The sequence below is a fragment of the Tubulanus polymorphus genome, chromosome 9 (genome assembly GCF_964204645.1).
Source record: "Tubulanus polymorphus chromosome 9, tnTubPoly1.2, whole genome shotgun sequence".
Lineage (NCBI taxonomy): Eukaryota > Metazoa > Nemertea > Palaeonemertea > Tubulaniformes > Tubulanidae > Tubulanus > Tubulanus polymorphus.
In genome coordinates this window covers 1339700-1361428 of record NC_134033.1, presented here as the reverse complement: position 1 = coordinate 1361428, position 21729 = coordinate 1339700, and the positions used below count along the sequence as shown (strand labels likewise).

The 21729-nt window shown below is 41.8% G+C and overlaps 1 protein-coding gene across 1 annotated transcript in view; it reads right to left on the bottom strand.

Moving 5' to 3' along the window:
- Positions 1-21729, bottom strand: part of LOC141911187 (neuroligin-4, Y-linked-like) — an 81966-nt gene that overhangs the window by 11808 nt on the left and 48429 nt on the right. The window contains exon 3 of the mRNA XM_074802166.1: positions 9491-9627. Within this exon, the coding sequence (XP_074658267.1) occupies positions 9491-9627 (137 nt within the window). The remainder of the gene's footprint in view (positions 1-9490; positions 9628-21729) is intronic.

The window sequence follows — 21729 nt, the reverse complement described above, 5'->3', positions numbered from 1 at the left end:
CAAAGCGATCTCAATAGCTATAGTTTCCGAGTCGCCCGGAGCGCTCCACATCATAGACACCGAAAGCTTTATGAATGAAGAACCAGAGAATCGTAAACAAAACGCCACCGTTTGAAGATCGTCGCCATTTTTAAACTCGATCGATTGATTTCTGGGAAACGGCGCCCTCGTGTGGCCCGAGGCCGAACTGAATCGATTAGAGTGTGTTGCTCAACAAAAACGCGCAAACATTGCAGTGTGACATTTAATTATAATCGACACACGGATAGAAGGAGAGACTAATTAAAACTTGTTTTTGCTGGTTTCGAAAAACGACGTGGGTTTGAAATCTGCGTAAACAAACGTAACATTTTAAAACCGTCCGGGTTTGAAACGGAAAATCATTTTTGACATTTTCCAAACGTTTGACTGACGTTACGTGGTCTGCTCGATGTTTGGCCTGGTACGACCTACGACTGTCTCTGCTTGTTTTTAAACAAATCATTTCAACCTCCCATACGATCTCGTGACGACCTTTCGGTTTTGTTTTCACAGTAACCTACCCGTCATTTGAAATGATCAGTGTGTGTGTATCATCCTGCGGCCTAAGCCACCGGTTATTTCTCCAGTTTTGTATTATTAATAGTCAAAATAAACCCCCGATCATACCGCCTTGTAGCCCCGGTTTGAGTGGGCAAGGAATAGAGTGAAATTATTTATACATGTGCAAACAAATTAAGGGCGTCGCTGTGCATGAAAGAGAAAATCAGGGGTCAGTACAGAAAACGTTGAGGGTTTAGGTGTCAGACAAGAATCAATTTGTGTTTTCGACCACCATACGTCAAAATATATCATTCCGTGTCTTATGTTTGATAGGGGTAAAATCTTAAATGTTGAAGTTAAAAACTCCAAGGGTCTTTTTATGTCAATCATTTTATCGTGTTTAGTAACCAATATAGGGGTTTCAGGCGGTGTAGAACTGCGTTAGTTCCAGTTTGCAGTTTAAGGGGTTTCAGGCGGTGTAGAACTGCGTTAGTTCCAGTTTTCAGTTTCAGGGGTTTCAGGCGGTGTACAACTGCGTTGATTCCACAGTCTTCAGTTTCAGGGGTTTCAGGCGGTGTAGAACTGTGTTAGTAAATTCAGTTTGCAGTTTAAGGGGTTTCAGGCGGTGTAGAATTGCGTTAGTTCCACAGTCTATAGTTTCAGGGGTTTCAGGCGGTGTAGAACTGCAGTTTGTTTGATGCTGTATAATTCAGTTTGTTTAATTAAACTCTGTTTCATGTTCGAAGTTCGTCTCGTCGGTAATTTCAAACCATAAATAAAAAAAAAACACATCCCATAAATAAAAATTCAATTTAAATTCTCGCGTTCTCGCGTCAATTTTCATTCCGCCACCGGAATAATTCCAACATTGATTTTACTCTTGAAATTGAGACGAGTTTTTGTTGCGGTTTAATTTCGCGCCGTCCTCCGTCGGGCAGCGACATTGAGAGGTATATAGTTATCGGGCGGATGGTGCGGCCCTACAGACTGAAGGGCTCTCGGCGCGCGCCAACATTAATTCAGTCAAGTTCAATCGTCTTTTTGAAATTTGATGAGAATCCGGCGACTGGATTGATTGATGATAAACTCGAAAATCAAATTTCACCAACAACTTATGGGACACTCGAAATGACGACGGCAGAAAGGTTTTTTCTAATTCTGTGAAACCATATATACGGAAGCCCCTAAGTGACATACGAGATTTCGACATAATAAGTCAAAATTCAACGCATCGAAATTATGAAAAAATCATCTCGTATGTCATCTAGGGGCTTCCGTACATATCTCAATCATAACATATATAATCAATAACCAAGCAACGAAATTAGTAGAAAAACTATTGATTTACCTATCAACTAGTAGGGATCCCCAAACCATTGGCAATCCCGAGGATGACGTAAACTGGTAGGGATCCCCAAAACGATTGGCAATCCCGAGGATGATGTCAATTAGTTAACGCAACTCAAGGTCAGAGTGACCGGAAATTTCCGCGACTTAAGTGTGCGGTGGTATCGTAAAGAACGAACAATCATCATATTTATGAATGAGAAAATGTAATTTGTATCCTATTTTCTGGGTCTGTGAAACCGATTGATAGCCGGTCGTCACCGTTTATCCGGTTCAATTGAGCAATAATGCGAAAAAATCTGTTGGCTGATGAAAATATCGTCGTCGCGGCGACGACGATATGACACGCAACAATGCCGGCAGTTTGCGGTTTAAACGGGACGTCGTCACGGTAACGGCCGCTGAAGCGTGTAATATCGAGCACCGTGTAACCGGAAATGCGATTTTGTCGCGATCGGTTATTGCTACATGAGAATTAATCGTACCTGACATCCGCATCGGCAACAGGAGAATGATAACTATAACCGCTACCTGTTGCAGCTGCGCCAGCCGAGGGCTGCCTCCTTCCTGCTGCATCTGCCACAAAGAGAACTATAACCGCTACTTCTTGCAGCTGCATCAGGAGAGAGCAGCCGCTACCCCAGAAGCTCCATCAAGTCAGAGACAGAACCATTACCAACAATATTCTGCGTTTAATCTCAAGAACACGTTTAGTCCACACGCGTAATCCTCAAATAATGTAATTGGATTTATATATTGATATTTAGCGGAAATATAGGCGATTGGCTGTAAACCGATTTTACTCGCTGTTAGGTACGTCCTCTAACCTTTGTTTAACTAGAGTACTACAAAAATCTAGTCCAGTAATTGACAAGAATTCAGATACTTATTTATATACTAAGAACATATAAGTCATAGTATGGAACCTTGCGAAACACCGGAAGTTATAAACACAGTTAAAGATAAGCTGTTTTTAAACTTGACCGCTTGTTTTCGACCTGTGATGTAAAGCTTTTGAACTTGCCAAGAACACTGTGTTGTTCACGCTTAGAAACTAAGATATCAAGCTTAAAGGTGTCAAATGCCTTTAACAGGTCGATAAACACACGCGCAAAGGCCTGTCTCGTCAGTGAGTGATACAGTGAGTGTGGCTGAGTCTTACAAAATTGATTGAATGAATTGAGATGGAAAATCTAGGACCGGTAATCGCTGCATTGATGCCGATACCCATTTTTATACATTAACATCAGCTATTTTAAAAGCCCTGGGAACACAATCAAACCGGAATGAGACTTCTGATTCAGCCTCAAACCTATCATTTTACCCTCGCAGTTTAACTTCGTGTACGTCGCGCCTTTGTTCGGCGCTTGACGCTACGAGCGCATCTATCAACGTAGAAAGAAACGTCTAATTTAATAGTAGAAAATCTAAAAACCCGATACGGTAGAAGTACACGATATAAACGATTGCTATATCCCTAGAAAAGCCTGGAAGGTTTTTTTAAAGTATTTTACGCCGCTGGTTAATGACAATCGCTTAGTGCAATATACGTATCAAGTTCAGTGATCACGTCACAGCCCTACAGTGTAGGCTGACTGCTGACAGGCGTTCAAACTTAGCTAAGGAAACAAATCGATTCGATTGAAATATTAGTCGAAATTGTTAACGGGTATTTCTTAAAATGGAACGATTTTATTTCTGCTGGCTATATGACCTTGCTCTCAAAGAGTACATCCTCTCTCTTTCTCCCTATTTCACCTCTCCCTCCTCTCACATCCGTCCTCTCTCTCTCTCCTCACTCTCCCTTCTTTACCTATTCCACCTTTTTCTCTCATCTCACATAATAATCTTCCCTCTCCTCTCTCTCTCCTCTCCTCTCCCTGCTCTTAATAAAAAAATCATTTCCAAAAAGAATACTCTCTGAACTTGTGAAGAAGACTCAACCCGAAATGGGCAATATCTTATATCAAATCTAAGGTCCAAGGCTTGAGAACAGCTCACGACGCGGAATCCCTGAACACGGCAGGCACTGTGGGCCTATGTCCCAGTGAGACATGTTTCATTAGACCTCAAAAGAACATGTTACCAGACATTTCAACAAAGCATCATTAAGTCATTGCGTTGTGTAGGCCTCGTGTAAGGTTTAAGTGGCTTAATGCGTGAAAACAGCGAAGAATATACGCAATCAAATTGGAATTCATGCGCAAACCGCCCCGCGCGTTTATGGATGTCATATCATGAGGTCGAATGTTTCGTCGCGGGCCTCAAAGGAACAAAATACCAGAGAAATGTCTACGAACTCTAGCTGCAATTCGATGAGCCGAAAGGGGATAATCGCTTTCCAGAATGAATTCAATGACAGAAAACAGATAGTGAATCGACTGTTGTAGCAGTTGTAGAGATGATGAATGGTGTACAGACAGCGAGTAGATTTAAACAACGACAGACACAGTAATAACGGTAATCTCCTCTCTCTCTTCTCTCTCCTCTCTCTCCTCTCTCTCCTCTCTCTCTTCTCTCTCTCCTCTCTCTTCTCTCTCTCCTCTCTCCGACTTTTGACAGTTTGTGTCATTAGTTTAATTGCAATCGATATTTCTAATTTCTCTGATTTGTATTTTGTATTTTGTGACTTCGCCGCGCGTGGAGTAAACGGATTTAATCGCATTTTCATCTGAACAATGTGAATGACTGTTTAGGGTGAAGGTAACGTTATATGCAGTAGGACATCAACTACTGCGGCAATAGGCCTGTGACAATTGAGGATCCACCAGGTGTCGCTAGTGTGCAGTAGGACATCAACTACTGCGGCAATAGGCCTGTGACAATTGAGGATCCACCAGGTGTCGCTAGTGTGCAGTAGGACATCAACTACTGCGGCAATAGGCCTGTGACAATTGAGGATTCACCAGGTGTCGCTGGTGTGCAGTAGGATATCAACTACTGCAGCAATAGGCATGTGACAATCGAGGATCCACCAGGTGTCGCTAGTGAATACTAGGACATAAACTTCTGCCGCAATAGAGGATTCCACTTGTGGCAAGTGAAGATCCACCGTAGTAGGACATCAAATACTGCGGCAATATATAGACGATGCATCCAGCTTATGACAAGTACAGATCCACCAGGTGTCACTAGTGTGCAGTAGGACATTGTGGCAATCCAGGAATCTAGGAATCATCTACAGAATAAAGTGGAACTTAAAACTTCGGCAAAACAATTAAAACCAGTTTAAAAGTTCGGGACTAATTTGACTTGCAAATCTCGAATAATCGGTTCAATTATACTATTTTAAACTGCAGTCGAATCAGGGGATTTCCGGACGAGATACCGTTTCGAAAAACTTCCGTTAGAAAATCCGGCTAAAATTCGACGGTTAATTCGATTTGCGCACCGGGCACTGTCACGTCAATTTAATCAACGGTATTTCCTATTTTCACGTGTAACGCAATTTCACGCAACACAATTACCAGACCTAATCACCTGTTCGGTGTGGTATTATCAGTGTATTCATACGCGCGTGTGAGCACGGCGGATGTATCGAATGCGTTGTGTCGGTTATGAGGTTGTAATCGGTTGAACGACCATCAATTAGGACTCATCACGGAATCGGACGCGGAACCGGACCACCGTGTCGATAATAATGAATTCTTTAATGGGAACTCTGCACAGCAGCAGACAGCAGTATGAGTGTTAGTCGTCAAACGGACATCAGTCTCCCTGGACCCTCAGCGGCAACCCGTCACACAGACTAATACTTTAAATCATCGTCCTTCTTATCGTCCACATTTTATCCCTTAAACTGATCGTCCACACTGCACATGATTGTGTTCAGTGATTTTTTTACCGAAAATGAACTACAAACACCAGACAATACACATTTTATCAACAAATTTTCAAAAACTGATCGTCCACACTTCACATGTGTTCAGTGCTTCACCTGAGACATTTTCAATTGAAAATGAACTACAAACACCAGACATTAGACATTTTATCGGCACACTTTCAAAAACTGATCGTCCACACTTCACATGTGTTCAGTGCTTCACCTGAGACATTTCTAATTGAAAATGAACTACAAACACCAGACATTAGACATTTTATCAGCATCCTTTCATAAACTGATCGTCCACACTTCACATGTGTTCAGTGCTTCAACTGATACATTTTGAATTGAAAATGAACTACAAACACCAGATATTAGACATTTTATCGGCACACTTTCAAAAACTGATCGTCCACACTTCACATGTGTTCAGTGCTTCACCTGAGACATTTCTAATTGAAAATGAACTACAAACACCAGACATTAGACATTTTATCAGCATACTTTCATAAACTGATCGTCCACACTTCACATGTGTTCAGTGCTTCACCTGAGACATTTCTAATTGAAAATGAACTACAAACACCAGATATTAGACATTTTATCAGCACATTTTCAAAGACTGATCGTCCACACTTCACACGTGTTCAAAACTTTACCTTAGACATTTCTAATTGAAAATGAACTACAAACACCAGATATTAGATATTTTATCAGCGCACTTTCAAAAACTGATCGTCCACACTTCACATGTATTCAGATATTCAGTGTCGAAGCAAATCACAATTCATTAGATTAAACATTTTTTATGCTCCTAAATCAAGCCTCGGGGCCGCGTGCGTAGATATCAACCGCGATCTGTGTTCGAAATTAATTTTACACAACTAATATTCTTGATGGTTGCGCTGGTGACTGACTTTATCAGTCGGTAAATTAGTAAACATCACAGACGACACATTGCTCGTCTGCTCGCCGTCCGCTGCTGATACCGCGGTTCTCAGTTACCGAGTCGAATTGAGGCAATTTCGAGGCGAATTTCGAAATCTATTAGTTTCATTTAGTTTTTAAATTCTCTTGACTCGCTTGCCGCAGCCGCTGCTGCTGCTGCTGCTGTCATAATGATGCCACACTAATTCTCTACCGGAGTGTGATGTGAAGTAAACATACGTATTCGTGGTAAAACGCATAAAGGCAGAGCTGGATTTAGAAGTCAATTTTGAAGGAATTATCATAGCCAAAAAGGGCACTCTGATATCCAAATAGGCCATACTGCTTGCTGTTCTATGGTGAATATTTTTGTAACCACAATTGATTAAAATGTACTTTTTTCAGATATCCTAAGGCTTGCTGCTGCTGCTGCTGCTGCTGCTGCTGCTGCTGCTGCTGCTGCTGCTGATGCTGCTGTTGCTGCTCTTGTCACGTTAATGAAGAGAGATAGAGCGGGTACATTAGTCGTACTATTTACCGCATTACACCGCGCTATAAAGACGAGTTATCGGATGGCTTCTGCTGATTAAATTGCACAATGCGTAAAAATCCGTCACTACAACGGGCTGCAATTAGGCGCCTGATTCGTGCTTATTGTTCTACGATAGAATTCCTTAGTCTTTCTAAAGGCGCCTCGCTATTTTCGCAAAGAGAATCGACGGCTGGATAATCAGCCGATGACTTATCGATGAATTTCTCGTAAATGAAATATCGATACGGATTTCACTAGTATTCTCTTAACTCTCCTCACTAGTATTCTGTTAACTAGTATTCTCTTTCACTAGGATTCTCTTAACTAACTCTCCTCATTAGTATTCTGTTAACTAGTATTCTCTTTCACTAGGATTCTCTTAACTCTCCTCACTAGTATTCTGTTAACTAGTATTCTCTTTCACTAGGATTCTCTTAACTCTCCTCACTAGTATTCTGTTAACTAGTATTCTCTTTCACTAGTATTCTGAGCCTGGTACCACGTTAACTCTCCTCAGATATTCATTATTATCATTACTTCAATTTCAAACCTCTGGAACATTTTCTATTTCTATTTTCTGACGAAACGATATCGACGTTTCGTAGGTTGAAGTATTTTAACCATCGCATCTAATTGCTCAAGTGTCTTAATTCTGCATTCAATCTCATAATAATTGTAAAAACAGTATTCCTGATTATGACTTTTAGAATTAAGTCGAAACGTTGAATAAACTACACTAGCTCAAGGAATACAGTATTCCCGAAGATTGCTATCAGGATATAGTCGAAACGTTGAATAAACTACACTAGCTCAAGGAATACAGTATTCCTGTAGATGACTATTAGGATATAGTCGAAACGTTGAATAAACTACACTAGCTCAAGGAATACAGTATTCCTGAAGATTGCTATTAGGATATAGTCGAAACGTTGAATAAACTACCTCAGGAAATATTTCAGACTCTTTTTATTCTTAGTGTGCGGGATATCTAACGGATTCAGAGTGTTTCATCAACACTTTCAGCCGGTTTCGTAGGCAAGATTTCTATAAAACGATTGGTTATACATCGAAAGAATGAATGGTCAAGTTTGGGTGGAGGGGGGGGGGGTGTATTGATGTGATTCTGAAGCCAGTCTCAGTCAGGGTCCACTATAAAACAGATACCGCAATAAGAGGATATTTTAAGAGAGATTTTGGTCGATCATAAATCACGTTCTTATCGCAGGAGTAAGTGACCGTAAATCATGAAATACTGGCAAATATTATTGACACTATAGAAGCCACTATCAGATAATCTAATGGTTTATGATCTCTGTGAAAGGGGGGGGGGAGTGAGAGGAGGGGAGTGAGGGGAGGGGGAATATGATATCTAAAGAACGGTTAAATATACATAATATAATATTATAACTATAAAGTTTCTGACTCCTGAATCACTGGCCGTTGTATTTTCTGTCCAGACCATAACAGGATCTATAACTGTTTAGTTAACCGTAATTCTATCAGTCAACTTCTCGTTCATTTACAACTATTCGATCGTAGAATTTAACTCACGTTTTTGGTCATCGCCTGCGTATCACAATTCCACAGTTTAGGTCAAATTCGTGAACATTTTACCTAATTTTGCCACAAATATCACGACCGACAGGACCCAGGATCAATCTCACGGTTCTATCGGTAAAAATTTGTCTCTTGGGCAAAAACATTGGAAATGGGACTAATGTCTACTCTACAAAGTCAGAAGTAACCGAAAAAAAATGGGATCGTTTGGGTCGTATAACTTCGGAACTGGTTCTAGAACGTCCACAGTGGAACAGAGTCCGTTCAGCAGCAGGGCTGATCTAGGCGAACCTAGGCCACGGGGTCCAGAAGAAAAGAAAATGCATTTTCACATAAAACAGCCATGTCAGACCACAGGATGAATGTCAAATCAGCAGGTTCTAACGACCTCTGATTTAAACAAATGGGCCTCCTCAATGAGAAGACAGGGGTTGCGGACTGTAGAGCCCATTCCCGAAATCCGCTCCTAATCATGTTGTACTCGATTCAGGGCAGAACTATGAACTGTTCATCATCAACTCAAAACAATTCGATGTATGGACTCTACTCCGTGGTGCCGAGAGGTAAAACGTCGCAATTTAAGAGTTGAATGCCACAATACGAGCCGAAAGATTTAAAATATCGTTATATAAACAATTCAATTTTTATAAATCCGAATTTTTGGTGTTTCTCTATAAAAACCATTACCAATATTTCATTCCTTGGTATTGTTCTTTAGAAAAAGGCCATGAATTCGGATTGAGGTTTCGTTAATTTTAAGGTGTATTTTTTCAGTCTCTTACCTAGAACTCCTAGTCGGTAGTTGATAGTGATAACGATGCATTGACCGAAGCTCGCTAGGACGCTACCGTCATACGCGTTACCGGTACCCATAGAATACGATTCACCGTGTATGAACAATATCACCGGGAATGTCCGCCTTCTACCGTTCAACAACGGACGAGTTCCATTTTCTGTAAAGAGAACATCAAGAAAAAGATGGTTAGAGTTTAAAAAAAAAATAATTCAGAAAAGGTCGCTTTGAAAATATGGTTTTTGATCTCGGTTTCCCGAGACTAATCCTTTGTATTATTCATGGAACCTCACGATGGGACCTCAGCCTTTGAAGTGTAACCCGCGCGCTGTAAGCGGCCAGCAGGATTCGAACCCGCTTATACGTCACTCGGATATGATAGCGAATGCAACAACATCAAGCTGAGGTTAGGTTTAACATCAATTTGGTTTGAGCTCTCAATACAAGAAGCAGTTTTTCACATTTACACCGGACTCGTACTAGAAATGATGACTTACACGAATTAGAAATACAACTTTGACAAAAAAATCGAGCTGATTTCAGTAATGTGACGGCCTATCCAAATGATGACGTACACTTAGTAAAATTAATTAGAAATACAAAGATTAGTTAGAATTAGAAATAGAAAACTAGATGATGAATGCGGAATGGGAATTGGACTCGATAACTTCAGTAATGTGACGACTTATCCAAATGATGGCTTATACTTAGTGAATTGAATTAGAAATGCAAATTGAGACTCAAAAATAGAGATGACTTCAGTAATGTGACGACTTATCCAAATGGCGACGTACTCTTACTAAATAGAATTTGAAATAGAAATTGGGCCTCGGGTATTTTTTCGTAGGAGAGAAAATGACGGAAAACGCAGTGACGTGAAAAGAGACGACGATTTGACATGTTCAATAATAACACCGCCATCAACATGTCGTTATAGTCTGCAGTGTTCCGTTTCTACAGTTTCACTAGCTCCGTATCGCCACATACATCACTGTCAACAGCAGTAGCAGCAGCAGCAGCAGCAGCAGCAGCAGCAGCAGCAGTAATCTCTCTCTCAACTCAAAACCATTTCAAAATCATCCAGTTTAAACAATTGTGCAAGATACACATCACACTGATACATATATAGTTCGTGTGAGGATTATTTGAAAGCAAACAGGTTTATACCCACATACAATTCCGAACTAACTCCTTTTGCTACTAACGGTGTGACGCAAGAGGCACTGATTTGAGCCATAAATCCAAGACTGGTCTCAAACTCATTTTGGTTCTATATCCAATCTAACAACTTAAGACCAGTCTAAGCTCATGTTGGTTCTATAACCAATCTAATAACCTAGACCAGTTGAAGCTCATTTTGGTTCTATAACCAATCTAACAACTTAAGACCAGTCTAAGCTCATTTAAGTAACAGTCAACCAGTCTTTGCTGTCGTAATCAGATAATGATAGCGGGTGTTGTTAGTCGGAATCGAGTCACCTCACAGCTGACTGGTTATCACACACGTGACTGGACGCCATAAAGCTGATTGGTCAGGATACTAAACTGACAAACTCATGGTCACCAGAGTTCTGTGGTCTAACGGTAGAACACATAATTTGCAACTCGATGCCCCGGGTTCGAGTCCCGGTATAGCCAGGAATGAAGAATGTTTTTTTTTTGCCTACAACTGTGGGTTTGATCTGAGTCTAACGGCAATTCGACTAAACTTCTGCGCGTACTCGGGAACCATTAACAGAAGTCATAGCCGAGAAACATAATACACCCGACGACATCAAGTAGCAGCGCAATAATGGCACCACTTTCGTATGAAACACGATATAAGACGAAAATTACATTTTTGATGGCGTCACACAATAATAGTAGCTATTATATAGAAATCCAGTCGAAAAGCCTGAAGGGAGCCTTATGTATAATCGAAATAGTAAAAGACGGTTAACTGGAATAGGAGGTCTCTGCTCCCGCGGGGAGGAAGCAGAGAATACATCCATCCATCCGTCGAGTATATCAGATTCCTCCTCGCCAGTGTATGAAAGAAATTATTGAGTGGTTTCTATTAATTAGTCGTCCATTCATTTGCGGCGCATTCGCCGCGACTCGAGTGGAAATACTTAGACGCCGCCCTTAAGGAGGTATCTATCCATCTCTGGGTAACTAGATACAATTAGTTATACGTTATTCGTATCGCCGTGAGATCGATGAAAACCGTTAATATCGCGAGGGCTCGCCGCCGCCGCCGTCGCCGCCGCCGTCGCCGCCATGACTCTCATCGATACCTCGCACGCGATGAGCAAGAGCGAGCGCGCGGTTGAACAGAGACTTTAAAAGGTCACGGTCGCGCGGAGTAAATAGTCGGTTATGACGCGCGGTTTGGAAGTTTCTCTAATGAATAATTACTCGATCAATTAACGACAAATTCGATTCTGAAGTTGCAGTCAGTCTCGCTCATACTGCCCGTGAGGAGGAGAGTCTCTAGAACTCAAGTATCTTCTACCACAACATCTATGAGGGGGGAGGGGTATGTCATCTACTGGCTGTTCCCCCACCCTGGCGGGAGGTAGGGTAACTACAAACTTTTAGATTAGTTCTACTGGCTGTTCCCCCACCCTGGCGGGAGGTGGGGTAACTACAAACTTTTAGATCAGTTCTACTGGCTGTTCCCCCACCCTGGCGGGAGGTGGGGTAACTACAAACTTTTAGATCAGTTCTACTGGCTGTTCCCCCACCCTGGCGGGAGGTGGGGTAACTACAAACTTTTAGATCAGTTCTACTGGATGTTTTCCAACCCTGGCGGGAGGTGGGGTAACTACAAACTTTTGTATCAGTTCTACTGGCTGTTTTCCAACCCTGGCGGGAGGTGGGGTAACTACAAACTTTTAGATCAGTTCTACTGGCTGTTTTCCAACCCTGGCAGGAGGTGGGGTAACTACAAACTTTTGTATCAGTTCTACTGGCTGTTTTCCAACCCTGGCGGGAGGTGGGGTAACTACAAACTTTTAGATCAGTTCTACCGGCTGTTTTCCAACCCTGGCAGGAGGTGGGGTAACTACAAACTTTTAGTGCTCTGTTCTACTCTCTGTGGTTTCCCAACCTAGCAGGACGGAGGTTCACCAAGAACCCATCGGGATAAGTTCAGGTATCAGACAACGCCCCGTCTAAAAAACACATGCGACCAGAACAACAAGCGGAAAGATTTGGGTTTGATAACGAACTGCCCTGTTAAAAGTTATTGGGTTTAATACTTTCACAAATCTTTCCGCTTGTTCTGGTCGCAACTGTAGGTGGTGGTTTTTTTTAGACGGGGCGTTGTCTGAAAGATTTGTGAAAGAATTAAACCCAATAACTTTTAACAAGGCAGTTCGTCATTGATGACTATTATCCGCAATGAGATTTAACAGTAAATCTGACACCCATTGACTCTGCTAATAAACACACGGTAGTTTTATGTTCTCTCGTCTAAGTCATTAAGTACAATGAGATTAAGTCGGTGCAGTTACCTGCTCAATACTAACAAGGTCGCTGTGGTCGATTCGAGATTGCGTGGTCGTGACCTTGTAACTTATAGATTAATCAATTCATACCCCAGAAAGAGAGAGAGAGGGGGAGGGAGAGGGAGAGGGGGAGAGGGGGAGATGGAGAGAGACAGAGACAGAGGTAGAGACAGAGGCAGAGGCAAGGGCAGAAACAGAGGCAGAGGCAGAGGCCGAGGCACAGCCAGAGGCAGAGGCAGATTTTACGCTGGTTTACAGATTGTCCGAGGGAGTGTGGTTAAAAACACGATGATATTCTATATACGAGAGGCTTCAAGCTGCAGATCGTCTGAATGGAGTGGTTATAGTTAAACACAGGAGATACCCAATGAGGTGGTTATGGATGGGAGATTGTTTAAAAACTTGTTTAGAAGCTGGTTTTGACTCGAATTGAGACTGAAAAACTCGAAAATCGAAACATGTGGGATTCGAACCCAGCTGACGAGAGCCGACCGTGCTCGAGGTGAATGCACGACACTTCTTAGAAACAAGAAGACATTATAACACTGTAACCGTATAGTGCGTGCATAAATACATTGCGAAAGAAAAACAACATTCCAGGAATTCCAGCAATCGCTTCAAAATCGCTTGTGTTTCGCACGTGATTACGTTTTTCCGGTAGGAGAATATGACCTTGACTCGGCTTGGCGCGGTTTGGACTAAAAAGCGGACACGATTTCCACGTTAATTACGTGTTTTACGCACTGCGCGTAATCAGACTCGCTAATTAGCGATAATTAACGTTGATTAGCTCAGTTTTACTACCGGCGCAGACGTCATCCGGGGAGTGGATGAAAAATGAAACGTCGAATTGTTGTAAGGTTGCCGATGGCGATGACGTGAACTGCGAGCAGAGACTCGCCATGCTCGCGCATTGTTTTCGGACATCTTATAGGGGCATCAAACCTGGCATTGTGATCCACAGCGGCCCAGATTGTATGACAGAGTAAAAAATAGTTAATGATAAATATCGCCGCAAAGCAGCTAACACGGTTTTCTGCATGGCCCTAACAGAGCCTAGGGCTGTTCAGGCGATCCTTGTTTAGTGAATATTATGAAAAAGTTGGACCGGTTTTGGGAGCATAGGACCTTAGACCCGGTTCGACAGCGAATCAGTTAGATATTTGAATCTTGATTAAGGTTAAGTTATCTCTGGAATGAAATCACAACACACTGGGAACTCTGGAAATCAACCCACAACGAGCTTTAGGACTGACTCAGTGCCACGAGGCTTTAACGAAGATAACTGCATTTTTAAAACAAAAGAATTTCCCTTGGATCAGCTCTTTGTAAATTAAAATGATAGATTCAATGTCGTTGTCAAACGCAATTAGGATGAATGATTGGTTCAATATCGATTTGACTATTTTGTTGTTATCATTCTGCATTGTAAATCGATTGTGATTTTCAAAAGGAAATAATAATTAAAAACGTTGTTTTCAAAAACGGTTGTCACGCGAAATAGAACAACGCAAACAATGATTGATTATTGACGACGTCTCTATTTCCCCGAAGCAGTCATGTTTTTCACAAAGTCCCTCTCAGCTCTCTCCCTCCCTTCTCTCCCTATCTTTTCTCTTCTTTCTCTCATCTCCCAATCTCTCCTCTCCCTCTCTTCCCAACGGATGTGCAGAAATATACATACGAATTTACGAATGGCCCTGAACCATAAATCTTTACCGTCAGTAATTATCTAAGAAGTATTAGTTGTTCGTTACGCGTGTAATGGTTGACGAAGATAAATATAAAACACATCATATAAAACCGAACGGTCGTTTTAAAAATATAATTCAAACGGTTTATTTTAGGTACTGCGACCTCGAGTAGCGAACGGTTGGTATCGATAATGAATTACTCGAGCATCAGGGCGTAATATATCGACGGTTTATCGATATAAAGATGTTCGATATTTTATCGACGCCCCTGTAATGTTGCCGTTCACGTAAACACCACCTTTTGATATGTGGTTTATTTTAAGAAGTGACAATTATCGAAACTCGTAACGATTTTTTTGTGTGCACTTTTACAGAATGTGTTTGTAGGTCAAAATTACGTCAGTTCAAATGAATTCAGACGATGACAAGGCTTTGCAACGCTATTGGTTCGTTTGGAAAATCGTAGAAATGCTCATTGGCTAAATTTGAAGGTCAACACACTAATATCCATATGTTCTGCAATCCTATTGGTAGAAGCTCATTGGCTAGATTCCGAAGGTGACCAGAAGTAATTATAATCATAACCATTGGTGTCCGTGATGTGATGAAATATCGAGAATCCAATAGTAACCAGACGAGAAAGAAAAATGAAGTCCGAAAAGTTTTCTTTAAGCCTCTGATTTATCGATTCGACGTTTCGACTGTAACCTAATAGTCATCTTCATCTTCATTCCTGAAGATGACTATTCGAACATAGTCGAAACGTCGAATCAATAAATCATAAGCTTTACCGTAGCATTTCGGACTTCATCTTTCCAGAAAAAAAATTATCAATCAAAATCCATTTCTTGTATCTTGTGTGATAAGTTTTGGTCACGGCACATATTGGTGCGTGCCCAGTACCTGATTATCACAAGTATTGACATCGATGTTCGTTGGTTAGCTCACAAGGTCAATGAACCCGTTACGAGGCTTACCGCATGCTGAATGCCTCACTTAGCTTTCAGTAGCTTTCGACTGTAGAATACGTCCGTGTAAATTAAGCAGTGACCACGCCGCGCGGGTAATAGCAAAACGAGATAAGCCGTTTGGTGGACGAGAAAGAAATCAAAGGCAGCAATTGAGAGAGTGTCGTAGCTGGTAGTGAGTTAGTTTACGGGGAAACAGGGACTGATGATTCACAGGGTTTGGCAGTTTTACGATCGACTTTCATTAGAATGACGGCATAAATCTTGAGTCAGTGGAGGTTAAACCAATTACTATCAGCGCCGTGGCCATCTTGCAGAATAAAGGTCTAAATAGACCAATCCCTCCAGCACAGTCCACCAGCTTTGTGGACGACCAGTGTTTGAAAGTGTGGGATCCAGGCTGAGGGATGCAGGATCCAGGCTGAGGGATGCAGGATCCAAGCTGAGGGATGCAGGATCCAAGCTGATAGATCGATAGCTACATTAGCAGGGTCCGATGTAAGCACTTGTCCGATTGCCCGGGACAAGTATATTCCCATCAGGGCAAGTAGGTTATCATTATCACTTGTCTCCCGGGCTAGTGCAATTTTATGTCTCGAAGCTTTTATCCAACTCGATACAACGGATTATTGTACCGCCAGTTGGAATGCCTGTGAGGGCAAGTGAAATTTCAGATATGCTTTTCCCCGGGGTGAGTGGCTTTCATTCCTTAGATCGGACCCTGCTATAGTTTTGAAATGAAGTCAAAGTTTGAATTTTCACCATCACGTCACGTCACGACACTCTTATCAGTGCAGCACTGTATGTTTTCATAGCCCGCACTGTCGCTGCAAATCAGAATACCAGACAGGTATTAAACTGCAACACGCGACGATTACTTTGATTTATATTGATCTGTATAAATTCACACCGGTTTTACTGCCTGACTTTCACCATTAAACAACAACGATACCTCGCCGGGTAGTCCGCACGCCTGAACCAATATAACACACTGTTACGCTAACTGGGTTGAGAGTCAAATTAAACCCACACAACTGTGGAACTTGGTTCAGAGTCAAATTAAACTCACACAACTAAGCAACTGCATACAGCAAAGTCATCTCACTTTTTATATTTAGAATGAAGGAATTTAAATTCTAGTCAAGTTTGCTAGAGTTCACAGAATGCCTGAAGACTATTCTACAGTTACTTTGTGAGACTCAAAATCCCGCCCTGCTAGAAAAAAGACAGCCTCGAGCAAAACTGGGGAGATCTGTCGAATTGTTCACTTTCTACTCACCATTTTGACATTCAGCAATCTATTGACATCTCCATCAAGAGAGAGAGTGAGGGCGAGAGAGGGGGTGAGAGGGGGAGAGAGTGGGGGAGAGAGAGAGAGAGTGGGGGAGAAAGAGAGAGAGAGAGTGGGGAAGAGAGAGAGAGAGAGAGAGAGAGAGGGGGTGAGAGAGAGGGAAAGAGGGAGTGAGAAGAGCCAGAGGGGAGAGAGGAAGGAGACGATGGAAAGAGGAAAGAGAGAGAGGAAGGGATCAGGGGAGGCCGAGATGGGACGGAGAGAAGAAAATATATATATATATATACGGCAAGTTTTGTGAGAGTGGTGAGGGTGAGGGGGAGTGTGAGGGGAGAGGGGAGAGGGGGAGAGTCCAAAGAAGAAACCCGTGAAGCATGTATGAAATGATAAACATCAAAGGTAGGTGTACAATTTCAAGATGATACGAGCACTTGAATGAATACGGTAAAAAGCCCCGCAGCCCTGCAGCTGATACGACTGCAACCTTCAAAACCTAAATAGTTCTTTTATCACAAACTATCGACTGTTGAAACTAGAACTCTTAAAAACGAATCGATTTTCGATATTCACGAAATTTCGAAAGAATTTTCTGAACACATATATTTCTCTTTCTATCACAAATATACATTTGACGTTATCGAATTACGGCAATATCGACGATATTACATTGTATTCTAGATTGTCGCTAAATTCTACTGTTCGTGTAGTTAAACGATTTTATCGATCGAATAGGTAGCGACAGCTGCTCCCTCTAGGCAGCAAAACGGGAACCAAAACGCCTCCGCAAATTACATACATTTGACCAAAGCGTTTGACTTGGTTAGCAGAGATTGCCTTTTCAAGACCTTACCGCTCATTCAAAATGCCTCGAGAAGTTTTAAGGGACAGCGTAACGTAACGTAGGCAGGATGAACGCTGTCGAATCCGAGGGAAAACTGAATGCGGGGTAAAGCGGAGTCAAGCAAGGATGCGTACTCGCCCCAACTCTCTTCGGGATATAGCGAAATTCTAACCGGTTCAGCCACACCCCCTAGGCAGCAAAACTGGAACTAAAACACCACAAACAGAAACACAAACCACGTGGTATATTACAATAGACGAACAAAGCTCCCAGTAAGTAACTTTTGGCGTATTTGAATCAGAAGCGGTTATGAGTGCTTTATTAAACGTGGTTTAAATATGCCTGACGCCTGATTTTATACCTCGGGAGAAAATTCGATTTTGATGAGAAATTATTTCATCGTCTATCAGAAGAATGTGTTTTTAAGTGCACTTTTCGATGAAACACTTTTATGGGAAAACAAATAAAACTTTCCATAGAAATTCATTCAATCATAGAATCAATCGACAGTCATATATTTTATTAGATTCGATCACATGTATTTTGCGTTTTAAAAGCATTTCTATCTTTAGTGCGTTTAGAGAATTTCGATTCTAGACATCGCGTGGCTTGAAGAGTGCACGCGACCTCTTTAAAGTCATTAGCAAGTCTAAAACGCCTTTTTAAGCGCCGCATTAAAAAAAAACCTACATCTACAGAAAACGAATTAGCTCCGACTGTCACTGATTCGAAGTGCTTCGGAACGGCCGCAAATTCCAACGAATCGGCGGCCATTTCGTGTCACGGCGTAGAAAGGTTTCTAATTTGATTTCACTATCAGTAGACGTTATCGCTAAAACGCTAAAACCAGACTCGATCCTTGTACCTAGCCCAAATTAGATAGCCATCACAAGACCGGATGAAATAACATTCGATCAAAAATCTAAAATTAATATTTGAATCAATTCTTTATTATTCTGTTATTGATTATTCTAATGTTCTATATTTTGAATTTTCGAATATTTTTTTCTGATTAATTTCTGATTAATTTCTTAATTCAGAGTTTTCAATTAATTTGTTTTCCAATGGAATTTCTTGAACCGGGAGCCAGTAGATTCGCAGTGAGGATATCGATTCGCGGCCTGAAAAGATCTACCTCATTTTCTAGTAGGAAAACTAGACTAAAATGTAGAATGCGATCTTTTTGCTGGGAAAACTTATAAATGAGTCTTTTTTTTGTTATTGAATATAATGAAGTCTGGATGTAAAGACGTGCGTGACGACATTGTGTCTGAATGACTGATGAATTGCAGTCAGTTTTTAATAGGTTTCTCTGCCACAGTATTTCATTTCTCTCCTCTATATTGGTGTCCCGTTTTCCTCTATCCTATCTCTCATTTGTCCCTTCTCTCTTTCTTTTCTCTCATCTCTCTCTCTCTTTGTGTATGATCCACACTGCCTCTCTCATCTCCCCTCGCTCCCTCTCCCTCTCTCTCCCTCTCTCATCTCCCTCTCTCTCCCTCTCTCATCTCCCCTCACTATCATATCTCCCTCTCTCTCCTCTCCCTATCTACCCTCTCTCTCCCTCTCCCTCTCTCTGCTCTCCCCCTCTCCCTCTCTCTCTCCCCCTCTCTCTTCTCTCTCCCTCTCTTGCCTCTCTCTCCTCTCTCCCCTCTCTCTCCTCTCTCCCCTCTTTCCCCTCTCTCTCCTCTTCCCTCTCTCCCCTTCCTCTATCTACCCTCTGTCACCCTTCCCTCTCTCGCCTCTCTCCACTCTCCTCATCCCTTCCTCTCTCTCTCATGTTTCTAGTTGAACAAACGGAATACATAATGAACAACAAATACATCTACCGCGGTGAAATTTCCATCCAATCAACGCCGTCAATATTTGAAATCTCAGATTAAGACCTTAATTCAAGATAATCTAAAATTACGAAAAAGTGCCGTTGTATTTGGAATTTTCATCACAGATCCAGACCAAGTTATTCGGGTTTCGGTTTAATTTGATAATCATATCACTCACAAATCTGTACCGTCAATGATCCTCGACTTGAACGGAGTCGAATTTACGTGTCGCTTTTAGTTCGAGAAGGGACATAAATAAATGATAGAAACGTTGAAAAGATAATAAAAGACGATACTGGCAGACGATACTGGCAGACGATACCGGCAGACGATGAAACAGATCAGTCAATCTACGAAATCAACTCCACCTTCTGCATTATTCACACCGGATCACGATCGCGCGCCTGATTCTCGAGCAGAGGCGCACGCCGGAGCCGTCCCAATTTCATTAATATTTGATCGAGGCGCAGCAGCTATATCATATTCACGGAGCACACCGCGACGATGAAATTCCATCACGTTTTTATTATTTTACGAAAGCAAGCGGAAAGTCTGATGCGTTCATCACGGGTAAACACACCACCGACAGAAGACGTTTTCAAATCTAGCCGAGCGAAGAGAATGTGTCCGAATTGCGCTATTCAACCCTCCCGCCTTCCCCCCTCACTCCCTCACTCCCCGCTCCCCACTCGCTTTATATAAAGCCCGGTAGATTAAATACGAATATCTTTTATCGACGGCAGAATTCGCTGAAATTAATTCTAACTCGGTATCCGGTATTTTTCTGATTCCCATTTCGTTTATTAGTTCGTATAAGTTACCCGAATCCACCGACGCTTTTTCATCGCATACTCGAGAAACGCGTAAGGCTTCGTCGTCGTTTTATTATGAGGGGTATCTAACGATCGATCGAATGAAAGTTGAAAGTATGTCAGTTCATAAGCTTTTTGTTAATTGGTTGAATGGTTATCAGTATATTTGCATAATACATGCTCATTGGCTAATAAGATAAAGCGAGGTAGAATGAGACCGAGTTGAATACAAAAATGACGAAAAAATCCGAATTTGTGTCTTGGTGAGACCTAGAAGTTGATTGGCTAATTGACTGTCCTATTGGATGGATTCCTGTGTAAGATACATGCTCATTGGCTAGTAATCGTATAGGTGATTGTAACGGCGATACTGATTGGCTAAAAAGTATAGCGTTCAACGTGAATTTGAAAGCTTTATCTTGATTGGTTGGTTCACTTGGTAATGGGTTTGCGTAGTCCCGAATCGTTGGATAGATATTGGTAATAGATAGCGTAATTCCAAACAGGCCTCGCACCAGGGTCAGATCCAAGAGAATGGTGCATGGGTACGCACCCCCCCCCCCCCTAAAATTAGTTGCCCAGAAATTTAAGAGCAAAATGTATTAAACTGATACCCAAAATTGTTTAAATTCCTCGCTTGTTCTCTGTCTTTCCAAAAGTGAGTTTATTTTTCCGATAGGTTTTCTTTTTGGAAGGACTTTTGATTATAATGATATATATGCCCTATTAGGGGGGGGGGGGAATGCAACCCTCCCTCTAGCAAGCTGACATGAAATCCGTGCTGCACCAGTTCTATTAACCCCCTTCTCTCTTTCTCCCCTCTCTCTCCTCGCTCCATCCCTATCCACGGTCAGAGAGATACAAAACACTGAATGATGGATGAGTTGATGGTTTGTATCTGTTCTTTTTTATCCGCAGTGATATCGGGTTAAATCGCGTGGAAGATTCCGTAAAGATGACCTCCTTCGTCTTCAGAGTCTTATTATAAACACATAGAAACAGAGATGGAGATAAAAAGGTAAATGGTGCTCAATTACAGAATCGACTGTCAAGATAAAATAACACAGCGGAACTGCATCTACAGACAAAAATATTCTGGTTAGATGCATAACCAAATTCACTCTCAAATCCCCAAACAACAAACCGTGTTGCAAGCACTAAACCAACAAAACTGCGGAACTGGATTTTAGTCAACTAGATATAGATATACGCACTGTAGTGAATATTGAGGTAGCTGGCAGCTGCTTGTGGCGGTAAGTAGCTGCTGCTGCTGCTGCTGCTGCTGCTGCTACTGCTGCTGAACGTACT